This window comes from Pipistrellus kuhlii, unplaced genomic scaffold, assembly GCF_014108245.1.
Source record: "Pipistrellus kuhlii isolate mPipKuh1 unplaced genomic scaffold, mPipKuh1.p scaffold_m20_p_12, whole genome shotgun sequence".
In the NCBI taxonomy this organism is placed as follows: Eukaryota; Metazoa; Chordata; class Mammalia; order Chiroptera; family Vespertilionidae; genus Pipistrellus; species Pipistrellus kuhlii.
In genome coordinates, this window is record NW_023425427.1 from 28,888,100 (window position 1) to 28,901,344 (window position 13,245).

The 13,245-nt window shown below is 39.4% G+C and overlaps 1 protein-coding gene across 2 annotated transcripts in view; it reads right to left on the reverse strand.

The window, feature by feature from the left end:
• The window catches only part of CUNH9orf85 (chromosome unknown C9orf85 homolog), a 51,237-nt gene that overhangs the window by 11,083 nt on the left and 26,909 nt on the right, over positions 1–13,245 (reverse strand). For both annotated transcript variants that reach the window (XM_036433808.2, XM_045580120.1), the window contains exon 2: positions 8,084–8,190. In XM_036433808.2, the coding sequence (XP_036289701.1) occupies positions 8,084–8,190 (107 nt within the window). The remainder of the gene's footprint in view (positions 1–8,083; positions 8,191–13,245) is intronic.

Genomic DNA, 13,245 nt, shown 5'->3' on the forward strand with positions numbered 1-13,245 from the left:
AGGCCACTCAACCAACTGGGTCACATTGGCCAGGGCTGGACCAACTGTTGCAGTACATGTGATTAGAATAATTCTTAAGAGTACATAATAATTCACCTTTGACCAAGAGTAGTTTAGGAAAAAAGAGAAAATCATTATACTTTAGGTCAGGCAATTTTATTTTATTTTATTTTATTTATTTATTTTTTTTAATATATTTTATTGATTTTGTACAGAGAGGAAGGGAGAGAGATAGAGAGTTAGAAACATCGATGAGAGAGTCATCGATCAGCTGCCTCTTGCACACCCCCTACCGGGGAGGGGATATGCCCGCAACCAAGGTACATGCCTTTGACCGGAATCGAACCCGGGACCTTTCAGTCCTCAAGCCGACGCTCTATCCATTGAGCCAAACCGGTCCCGGCAGGTCAGGCAATTTTAAATCAAACCTTGCTGTATCATTATTAATGTCAAAAAGTAGGTTTCATACACAGGTGAGTGATTGATGACAGTAATGAAAACAATACTTTTACCTTTAATTAATATATTCAAAGCAGATAGAAAATCTTTTTTGTGACAGACAGCACTGATTTATGTTCATGGATCAACATCCTATATAATAAAAGCCTAATATGCTAAGTGTCTGGTCATCTGGTCGGCCGTTCAACCAATCAAAACATAATATGGTAATAATGTGCTAAGACTGCTCAACCGCTTGCTATGATGTGTGTGCACTGACAATCAGGGGGCAGACAGTTGACTGGATGACTAATTGCTATGACATGCACTGACCACCAGAGGAAGATGCTCCGACTGGTAGGTTAGCTTGCTGCTTTTTTCTTGCCGATTAGGTCTGGCAAACCTCCCATGATCCCCACCCCCACCCCCCGGCCCCAATCATGCACTGGTGGGGTCCCTTGTCCTGGCCTGCACCCTCTCGCGATCCAGGATCCCTTAGGGGATGTCAGAGAGTTGGTTTTGGCCCAACGGCGGAACAACTGGTCACTATGATATGCACTGACCACCAGAGGACAGATGCTCAATGCAGGAGCTCCCCCCCTGGTGGTCAGTGCGCTCCCACAGGGGGGGTGCCACTTAGCAAGAAGCCCTGGACAGCACAGTGGCGGTGGTGGGAGCCTCTCCTGCTTCCACAGTAGTGCTAAGAATGTCCCCTGGGGAGTGGGCCTAAGCCAGCAGTCAGACATCCCCAGAGGGCTCCCAGACTGCAAGAGGGTGCACACCGGGCTGAGGGACGAATTTCGTGCATCAAGCCTCTAGTTACATAATAAGAGAAAATATAAATGAATAAATGACAATTTATGTGGAACCCCCAAAAGATATACAAGGACAGCTCGAGATTAACTGCATTGTCTGTTAAAGATAACAGGGTTCTTGATTATTTTTTCCTCCATTCTCTGTTGCCTTCCTCAAAATGTTTTCTATAAACATTATTTATAGGAAGTGCTCTTCTACTTTTAATTTATAATTTAAAAAAATGATTTTAGAAACAGAAAGGGGAGAAAGAGAGGAAGGGAGAGAGAGAAAGAGAGAGAAACACACAGAGAGAAATAGTGATTTTTGGTGTTGCATTTATTCATGCATTCTTTGGTTGATTCCTATATGTGCCCTGAACCCATAACCTTGGTGTATCTTGAGGTCCTTCTAATCAACTTAGTAGCCCAGCCAGGGCCTAATTTATAACTTTTCTAAATCTATCTCTCCTGTTTTCACTTCATCATTAGTATGCACTTTTACCTTGTGTCCTAAAAACAAGTAATTAATGTCAATTGATGGGCAAAGACTCTAGTGCCAAAGAATGAGTATAAGGTACTGCCATAAATATGACCTCAAGCTGGTGAGTATATCTGGTGCTCTCTGTGTATTAATTTGCTCTCATTGATAAATGAGTGCAGTGATTCTCTTTATGAAGCAGAATTTTAGGAGTACAAGCTTCTTTCCTTTAAAAATAATGGGTTAAAGAATGCTGGCAAGGGTGTGGAGAAATTGGAATCCTTGTACACTGTGGGTGGGATTGTAAAATGGTGCAATCACTATGGAAAAAGTATGGAGAGTCCTCAAAAACTTAAAAATAGAACTACTGTATGATTCAGCAAGAGCCTTAAAGAGATATTTACAAAATGTTCATAGCAATATTCACAATAGATAACAGACGAATGATAAAATGAAAATAGAGAGATAGATTTAGTAAAAAAAAAAAAAAGTTATAATTCACACCCTGTCTAGGCAGCTGAGTTAGAGTATCCTCTGAAAACATAATTGTGAAAGCAACACAAATGTCCATCAGGGGATGAATTAACAAACTGTGCTGTACACACACATAAACAAACACACATACACACACACACACACACACACACACAGAAATATTATTCATCCTTAAAAAGTAAGGGAATTCTATCACATGCTACAACCTAAAAGAGCCTTTAAGACCGTATGCTTAGTGAAATACACTGAACACAGAAGGACAAATACTGTATAACTTTCATTTATATGAGGTCTTTAAAGTAGTTAAATTCACAGCAATACAAAGTAGAATGGTGGTTATCAGGGGGTGGAAGGAGCGGACTGGGGAGTTGTGGTTTAATGTGAATAGTTTCAAACTTGCAAGATGAAAAAGTCCTGGAGATGTGTTGCACAGCAATGTAAATATTCTTCTTTTGTTAAAAATATATTTTATTAATTTTTTACAGAGAGGAAGGGAGAGGGATAGAGAGCCAGAGACATCGATGAGAGAGAAACATCGACCAGTTGCCTCCTGCACACCCTCCACTGGGGATGTGCCCACAACCAAAGTACTACATGCCCCTGACCAGAATCAAACTTGGGAACCCTCAGGCCGCAGACTGACGCTCTATCTATCCACTGAGCCAAACCGGCTTTGGCAACATGAATATTCTTAACATTACTGAACTATCTACACTTAAAAATCATTAAGATAGTAAATTTTATGTTTTATGTTTTTTACTACTACCAGAAAAGTAGATAAGTAGTTAACTTTAAAAAGAACAGGGCTAATCTAAAAAAGATTATCTTGAAGGTCAGAGTCTGGCTAATTTGATTGAGAAACTTTTGTAGTAAAGAGGGAACCAGCATATTGTTAGAGAGGTAAATCACAGAGTGGCATGACTTGTTAGCAACATCTCATCCCCTCTCTCTCATTTTCTCCCCAATAGAATTATTTTCTGTTTTCCCAGGCTCAACTATCCCATTCACTACAGTAGACATAAAAGCAGGACTTCTCTGGGAACAAAGCTCCCCTCCTGCTGCTAGAAACCCAACTCTTCCCCATAGGAGGCCTTAAACATTTATGTGCTACAAGCCTTTTAACAACATTCATTTGCTCAAACCAATGGGGGTATCTATAATAATAAAAGCATAATATATAATATGCAAATCGACCAAACAGCCAAACAGCAGAACCACTGTCCAGATGACAACGCTATGACATGTACTGACTCCAGGCCAGCCAAGGCAGATGCAATGCAATTGGTTGGGGGGTGGGATGCCATCGCTCCAGGATTGCCCTGCATAGGGAGGCCCAGGACACTGGCCAGCAGGACAATCAATCGGGGGGGAGGGGGAGGGGGAGAGTAGGGGGATGTGTGGAGGGGGAGACTCCACAATTGCCCTGCAGAAGGAGGCCCAGGCTACTCAGCTGGTGGTGCTACAGTGAGGCCTTCCTCTATAGGGCGATCAATCAAGGGGCTCCCGGACTGCGAGAGCACATAGGCTGGGCTGAAATACCACGCCCCCCAGTCCCCTGAGTACACAAATTTCATACGCAAACTCATGCACCGGGCTTCTAGTTTGAGAATAACTGAGAATAGAAGATTATTTATTTATTTATTTATTTATTTATTTATTTATTTATTTATTTAATGCAATGAAGTATGAGGAGATCAGAGCTGCCTTGGGCAGTCAATGGGAATAAAAACTAAAAGGCAATACATTTAAAAACTATTAGTTAAAAAGGGCTGAACACCTGGGTGTGAAGACCAGGTCCTCAGGAGGAGTATCTTTGTTTGATGAAAAGATGTAATTAAAAGCAGTGTGTTAGGCAGAAAGCACCTACATGTTGTGAAAATGGTGGGCTAGACATCCCTAGAGCAATGCTGGTTCCAAGGCCTGTTCTTTCCTCCTTCACCTGAGTTACTTTTAGGATGAAATCTACTTTCAACCACATTCTTCTTGTGGCATTTAAGCTCCCTTCTCCCCATTCAGGACAGTTCTGTTTTAGCCTGCTGTATTTGATGAACTTCCTGGCAAGCTTTTGTTTTATTCAAGAATTCTAGATATATGCTGGGACCGGTTTGGCTCAGTGGATAGAGCATCGGCCTGCGGAGTGAAAGGTCCCAGGTTCGATTCCTGTCAAGGGCATGTACCTTGGTTGCGGGCACATCCCCAGAGGGGGGGTGTGCAAGAGGCAGCTGGTGGATGTTTCTCTCTTATCGACGTTTCTAACTCTCTGTCCCTCTCAATTCCTCTCTGTGTAAAATCAATAAAATATATTAAAAAAAAAAAAAGAATTCTATAGCTGTAAAGTCTGAAAAACACTAACCTAAGATATTGAAAGGACAAAAGTTTTGCCACCATGAAGCTGCCTTTTTGGCATATTGATTTTAAACTGTTTATTAAGAAACAAAAGACTCTCGGAAAGAACCTTTGGCCCTCCCCCTTTTCCTGCCCAAGAGATGCAGACAGGAACCGGCATGGAGAAGGGAACCTTGGCTAAATCGCCTTAAGCATCTTCACACTGGCACTGGTCTGGAAGACTCCAGCTTGATAGCAAGAACAGTCCTGCCACTGATGTTCTGCTCTCCCTCAACAATCTGTAAATTGCTCATTCTCACTCCTGAAATCTAAGACTCCATTCCTACCTTCCTTCCCTCCCCCACCCCTGCCTTTTCTCCTTTGTCCCAAAACATCTTATATACCCAATGTTGTCTCACTCTCTTTGGAATTTTCATGACAATGTGAATTCCCCATGAACATGTATTAAAACCTTAATTTTTCTCCTGTTAATCTGTCCCTGTTAATTTTATTAGTCCAGCCTAGAAAAACTTAGGAGTTGAAGAGTATTAATATTCTTTTTAAAAAAAAATATATTTTATTGATTTTTTTACAGAGAGGAAGGGAGAGAGAGAGATAGAGAGCTAGAAACATCGATGAGAGAGAAACATTGACCAGCTGCCTCTTGCACACCCCCTTCTGGGGATGTGCCAGAAACCAATGTACATGCCCTTGACCGGAATCGAACCTGGGACCCCTCAGTCCGCAGACCGACGCTCCACCACTGAGCCAAGCCGGCTTCGGCGAGTATTAATATTCTTTAGCCCCCACAGTATACTAGTATATGACGCTTCAGTGGCTTGGCCCTGTGAGTACCCATTGGTTTTGTACATAGCAGTTTCTCAACAAGACACTATTGACATGTTGGATTGGATAGGTCTTTGTTGTGGGGGCTGTCCTGTGTGGTGTAGGATGTTTGGTAGCATCCGTGGCCTCTACCCACCACTATATGCCAGTAGCATCCCTCCCAGATCCTATAGTCATGACAACAAAAAATTTCTCCAGATATTCCCAAATGTCCCTGGGGTCAAAATCCCCTTTTCCTTTTGAGAACTACTGATACAGAGGACTTATGGGTTCAAGTCTAAACTCAGATCCCAATCTGTTTTGGGCCTGCTGCTGTGTTATTCTAGCTTCTCCTTTCTTTTCCACTACCATGGCCATGTTAAACATTAGCTAGCACCTTATTTTATTTTTTATGGGTAGGAAGAGAAAAGCAGCTGCTAGAGATTCTAACACAGGTTCGGGTATTTGCCTACCATACTTGTAAATTAATAGGAGAAAAGGATTGCTTAGTTACCTGAAATACAAAGCAGAAGTCTGTAGGTACCAGCATCTGAATGTAAAATTTGTAAAAGTCTGTAGGCATGTCAGTATCTGAATGTAAAATTGTTTCTCTAAATACATGTTTGTTTTTTTAAAGGTAGGATTTAATAAGTATAAATCCTAACAATAGAAAAATTTAATTTGTAAGTGATTATGCTTGATCAAAGCTTCAGTGGGAGTCTAAAATACATATACATACTTTTCCTCCCACTTTCTAAATTCTTCTGGTTTGACTAATAACCAAATTAAAAACATAGAGATTATCAGGAGAAAATAAAGTTTCATACATGCACATGGGGAATTCACATAGACATGATAGATCCATAAAAATTCCAAAGACAAGTGAGACAACATTGGGTTTGTAAGACATTTCTGGACAAGGAGATAATACAATAGATTTCAGAAGTGATAATGGGCAATTTACAGGTAGTTGAGGATAACAAAACATGCCTGGCAGGAAAATCCGTGGAGGTGACTGACACAATGGGGCACAGTGGGTACCTAGCTGACAGGCACCTGCCTGAAGGCCTCTTGTTTACCCTACTTAATTCAAATTGGGCTAAGGGGAGTATCATAAGATCTCCTTCCAGAAGCTAGGTTCTTTGTCTGAAACTCTTGGGCAGGGAAGGGGGGAGGGCCAAAGAATCTTTCCTGGTCTTTTGTTTCTTAGTAAACAGCTTAAAAATCAACATCCCAAAAAGCAGCTTCAGGGTGGCAGGATTTTGACCCCTTCACAACCCATCAAGTACCTTTCATCATTGCATTTAAATCCCTTACAGTGTTGGTCAAGTCTTAATATATGCAGAGAAAGCAAGGTGGATATAGATGAGTTATCCTTTCTACAAGACTCTCAATCTAGATTAGGGTTTGAAAGCAAGGCTTTCTAAAATGCCTCATGTGTCACGTATTCAGTGTAATCTGAAATTCATAACGTTCTAGGCCAGACAGGTGACCTCTTAAGTAACATGTTTGGACTAGTAGTTTCTTAGTCATCATTTGTTTTGCAATACCTAAGGCTTCTTTATTTCTAGAGATCTTCCTTTAGGCCTTAATGTCATGTTCTCTGCATTTTGGTACTTATACATTATATTTCCCTCATTTTACACTCACCACCAGCTATTCTATGGCTAACCTCAGCTGCCTCAGGGTGGAGCTGCTCCTGAGGTCCTCATCTCCTGGACCTAGCCAAGGTCTCTCAAGGCCTCTGGGTTACACATACTCCCAGGCAGTAGCAACATCACCATGAACTTCCCTGACTCCCAAGTTATAGATTCACAAAACATCTGACATAATTTTTTAATAAAAATAAACAGCAAAGATTATGTCATGTTTATTTTTTAGACTAACCTTCCAAACTTTAAGTACAACTTCCTCCCATGAAGGAAGAGAGAATACATTTAGGGAAGTTGCCACTACCACTAAAAAACCAAAAGGAAAATAAAGCAACAATGCATAACTGTGTTCTAAATAGCTACTACATAAACTCAGAATGCAAAAACATGATCGACACATTAATGCTAACGTTTATATTTCAAATAATCACTTTTCTCTTTTAGGCAGAAATTACCCTCCAATGTGGCCCTTAATCAGTTGAGCTAAAGGATATAAGGTATCACACTAGGATGCACATAAGGCTGATAAAACAAAATCCAAAAATTAAAAAAAAAAAGACTGAGGGATAGAAGAATGAGAAACAAAGTCCAGTGTCTTTTCACTTAAACCCAACTATTCAAAGGAATGAAATTATAAGTTATCAGTTTAGCAGTTTACTTATGATACTCCAGCTCAGCCATTTCAATAATCTTCATGGGTTGCATTAAAAAGTCAGAGCTGTTTTAAGGCCCCCTTGGTAAACATGATCCATAGTAAATATTGTTACCTCATCAGTCAGAAGCAGACTTGCAAAACAAATATTCCCCTATCTGTCCTAACGCTCCTTTTATGCACAAGAGTCTATAAAAATGGTGCATTATTATGTATGAAAGAATGGGTCAGGGAATGATCAATCCAGTTTTTCAATCTATTTGCCTTCACAAAGCAGGATTCAGCATATAAAATAAAATTTTACACGGGAGAATGGAATTTTTTTCTATTTACCTCAATATTTATTTGAATACAATTTTGAAAATTAGGGAATGAAATAATAAACTATATGATACTGGCAAGGTAATTAATAAACTTAACTCACCATTTTTTAGGCTTTGACAATGGTTTGTATTTGCTGTATTTTACACGCCATTCAAGAACTTCTTTACAGCGCTGACATACTCCATCATGAACTTTTGCATTAATTTTCTAAAAAAAACAAAGAGAAAAGCAAATTGAGAATTTCATCTGTGAGCTAGAATTGCAAACTCCATGAACAAGGCACACAAGAAAGTTAAGATTTTTAAAAACAGTAACGTATGCCGAAACCAGTTTGGCTCAGTGGATAGAGCATTGGCCTGCTGACTGAAAGGTTCCAGGTTCGATTCCGGTCAAGAAGCATGTACCTTGGTCACGAGCACATTTCCAGCAGGGGGTTTGCAAGAGGCAGCTGATCTATGATTCTCTTTCATGGATGTTTCTAACCTCTATCCCTCTCTCTTCCTCTCTGTAAAAAAAATCAATAAAATATTTTTTAAAATAGCAATGTAACTGTAATCTGTGTTAATGCCTTATATGTATTTTTATGTCCATTCCTCAATTTGTTTCTTTACAAAAGCAAAGATTCTTAACTGGTGTTCCTCAGAATCATCTAAGAAACTTTTTAATCTGCAGGAGTATTTTGAGCAAGTCCTCACCATTGATTCTGATGTGTACAACTCAAACTGTACAGTTAGTTATGTGCATTTTATTCTATGTAAGCTATACCTCAATAAAAATGTAATAATAAAGAAATTTAATTCACATTTTAAGACTCTTGACAATTCACACTTTACCACTGAAAAATGAGAAATTAGATTTAGAAATGAGATCATTCTAAATTGTCAGTCTATAGTGGAGACTATGAAACTTGAGAAAGGAGTGCCAGGGAGAAGCAGTTGCAAGCAAGAAGACATTTAATTACTCAATTGAATCCTTTTGCATTCTCATGTAAAGAAAAATGTTTTAGAAAAGTTACCTTGCTTGCCCTGACCGGTTTGGCTCAGTGAATAGAACATCGGCCTGTGGACTCAGGGGTCCCAAGTTCGATTCCGGTCAAGGGCATGTACCTTGGTTGTGGGCACATACCCGGTAGGGAGTGTGCAGGAGGCAGCTGATTGATGTTTCTCTCTCATTGATGTTTCTAACTCTCTATCCCTCTCCCTTCCTCTCTGTAAAAAATCAGTAAAATATATATTTTTAAAAGAAAAGTTACCTTGCTAATCTTATTTCTTCAAGACAGAAAATAAATACTCATGTGCAGTAAATATCAGTGGTGGGAAAAGGGCTTTAGGAGGGGGAAAACCCCATTTTTATTATAACTTTCTTTTCAAAGTGTATTGGGAGTTAAGGAGGATGGAATTTTTTTAATGTGTTGTGTTCTCCATAAGCTTTATATTTGATAACATGTTCATCTGATTCAGAAACTACATTAAGTATTCTGAGAATTTTCTAACTTGCTTGTGGTGGAAGCCTGGTATTTGCCTATTGTAGGAATAATGGGTAGAGAACATTTTATGTTTTCTTTGCTTTTATGCCCTTTTTGTGTTTCTCAAGAGGAAAAAGCAAAGCATCACCAAAAAAAGCAGATTTCTGGAAGGCTATTTTTTTAAATATTTTTTTTTTTATTTTTTACAGAGAGGAAGGGAAAAATCGATGAGAGAGAAACATCGATCAGCTGCCTCCTGCACACTCCCCACTGGGAATGTGCCCACACCCAAGGCACATGCCCTTAACCGGAATCGAACTTGGGACCCTTCAGTCCACAATCTGATGCTCTATTTTAGGGGTGTCGAACTCAATCAGAGAAGGGGCCAAAATCTAAAATCCAGCCTAAATCGAGGGCCGAATGGTTTACTGAACAGTCATAAACTGTCATTGTGATGGAAACGCAGCGGAGTGCAGTGATGACAGCGCGGTGTGGGCCACATTGCAAGGCCTGGCGGGACAGATTTGGCCCGCGGGCCTTGTGTTTGACACATGTGCTCTATTTGTTGCAGAAGACCAAAGAAAACCAAAGACGCTTCTAAGAAAAAGGAGGGGTACTGTCTAATACACCGGCAGACTCAGGGAACAGCCTTCCAAATCTGAGTGAAGGGACACACATGGGGCTTTCCTTTATAGCTCCCTCCCTGTGGTCTTTGTCCCACAAACATGGATTATGCTTTCAGTCCTTTTCCAGGGTCTTGCAAGAAGGCCCCCAGGTGTTGGGGATCTCCAGGCCATAGCTGATGGTCTGGCCTGGCGCTAGTGTTAATAATCCTCCCTCCTGGGCAGTGCACTGTTCACAATAGCAGGTTCCACAAGACCAGTATCTGGGAAGGGGAGAGGGACTTAATTATAGGTTATCAGGAATGTACACTGAGCTTGCTGGCTTGAATTCAGATGTCTAGCCCCAAATATCAGGGTTACATTGGAATTAGCTCTTTTTAGACTTCTCATATCCACTGAGCCAAATCGGTCAGGGCTGGAAGGTTATTTTTATTTGGTACTGAGTTAAAAGTACAACATTTAGTGATCATCTGAAACAAAACTTCTGAACAAGGCTTGCTATTCTTCAAAGTTCTAAACAAGAAGGCAAAATAATTTTACAAAAGATTTACCCAAAGAGAAAATATTTCATAGGATATTTTCAAACACCATAAATTAAGGTCTGAATATATTGTTTCAATTTAACTCTGTGTTGAAAAGTGTAATTCTGTTACTTATGAATTGTGTATGAGTATTCCTTTCTTCCTGACCTAGATGGAGAGTCCCTGAGGAAATAAATTCTGCATGCCATTATATTTCTTCGTACTGTGGTCTGCTAATTACTGCCCAAAAGAAGGAAATATGTGCTTGATATCAAACTTCTCTTCTGAGCAACCTTGATACTTAGTTATCTCCTACAAGGCTTTCTAAGGAGTCTCCAGAACCAACGTTCACATTTCATCATTTATTCTCCATGCCTTCTGTTGCCTACAGTATCCTACTAAAAATTTTAATTATATTTTCATAATTCTAGCAATGGGAACAAGATAATGACTTGACTATGATTACAATATGAATAAGGTATAAACTTTCTAATTAGAATATGCTTAGAATGCAGAGTGATTCATTACCTGAAATTTGATTATACATAGCACTCTGCTTGTTAACTAGGAAGCATTACTTGGTTTCTTGTTTGTTTCCGTATCCAATTTCTGACTAGTTCATCTTGATTTACAAAGCTGCGCATAGTTTTAAACTGGTTTCTTTAGGTGGATTGACAGTGGAACAAAACAGGTCTTTGTGGGAACTTGTCCTGTGAGTGATGTGTGAAGCAGTATAAATGGAGAGGCTGCACAGAGCTCACATAGCTAACAGGCACTGCTACAAAATTAAATTTGATTTCCATGGGTTAAGAAATGAATGGAAGTAAGAATGAGAATAGTACTTTCACTTAAAAATAGCTGCAGAAAGAGAGAGAACTGAACACCTTGTTTCCTGAATTTTGGCAATCTAGAGAAAGTTAATTCCAGAGATGTTGGCAATGAAAGCTAAGTCTTAGCTTTAGGAATCATTATGCCTGGAGCAAATCGTACTCACATCTGTGATGTTTACAGCTAACCCTGGTAGGGTGATTAATTTTAGCATATCCCTCATGGTAGAAGATTCACTGAAAATGGATTTTCAACAGCCATTAGAATCGAAATTTTTCTTGAGAATTTCATTTGTAACCCTGTACTTTTAATTAATGAAGGGAGGTATAATATGCCACTGTTTTAGCATTGCTGAAAGAATTAAAGTGTACAAAAAAAAATCTTAATGAACAATTATATTAGTTACTCTTGAATGATATTAAAAAAATTTTCCCCCATAATAGTATCATCTTTCTGTTAAAGGACACTTTATTTTTTTTAAAATCTTTATTATTCAGATTATTACAGTTGTTCTCCCCCCCCCCCCCCAATAGCTCCTCCATATCTGGTTCCCACCCTACCCTATACCCTTACCCCCTTCCTCCCACTGTCCTCATCCATAGGTGTATGATTTTTGTCCAGTCTCTTCTCACAACCTCCACCCCTCCTTTCCTCCAGAGGATTGTCAGCCACTCCTTTTCTATGCCCCTGATTCTATTATATTCTGTGAGTGATGTGTGAAGCAGTATAAATGGAGAGGCTGCACAGAGCTCACATAGCTAACAGGCACTGCTACAAAACAGATTATTCTGTTCATCAGATTTTTTATTCACTTGATTTTTAGATTCACTTGTTGATAGATACGTATTTGTTGTTCATAAATTTTATCTTTATCTTTTTCTTCTTCTTCTTACAAAATACCTTTCAGCATTTCATATAATACTGGTTTTGTGGTGATGAACTCCTTTAGTTTTTTATCTGTGAAGCTCTTTATCTGACCTTCAATTCTGAATGATAGCTTTGCTGGGTAGAGTAATCTTGGTTGTAGATTCTTGCTATTCGTCACTTTGAATATTTCTTGCCACTCTAGTCTGGCCTGCATAGTTTCTGTTGAGAAATCAGCTGACAGTCATATGGGTGTTCCCTTGTATGTAACTAACTGTTTTTCTCTTGCTGCTTTTAATATTCTTTGTGTTTTGCTATTGGCATTTTAATTATGATGTGTCTTGGTGTGGTCCTCTTTGGATTCCTTTTGTTTCAGGTTCTTTGCTCTTCATGTACTTGAAAGTCTATTGCTTTCACCAGGTGGGGGAAGTTTTCGGTCATTATTTCTTCAAGTAGGTTTTCAGTATCTTGCCCTATCTCTTCTTCAGGCACCCCCATAATTCAGATGTTGGTATGCGTGAAGTTGTCCCAGAGGCTCCTTACACTATCTTCATAATTTTGGATTCTTTTTTTCTTTTCTGGTTGGGTGTTTTTTGTTTCTTTGTATTTCAAATCTTTGACTTGATTCTTGAGATCCTCTAGTCTGCTATTGGATCTCTGTATATTTTATTTTTTTATTTTAGTCAGTGTATGCTTAATCTCTAGTTGGTCCTTTTTCATATCCTCAAGGTCTCACTAAATTTACCAACTTTTTCTAGAAAATTCTTGAAAAACCTTATAATCGTGGTTTTGAACTCTATATCCAGTAGTTTGCTTTCCTCCATTTCTGTCATTTGTGACCTGTTTCTTTGTCTCTGCATTTTGGCTGCTTCCCTGAGTTGATAGAGTGGCTTTGTGTGCTAGATGTCCTATAGGGCCCAGTGGTTCAGTATCCCCAGTTACCTGGGTTGGACTCTCTTTG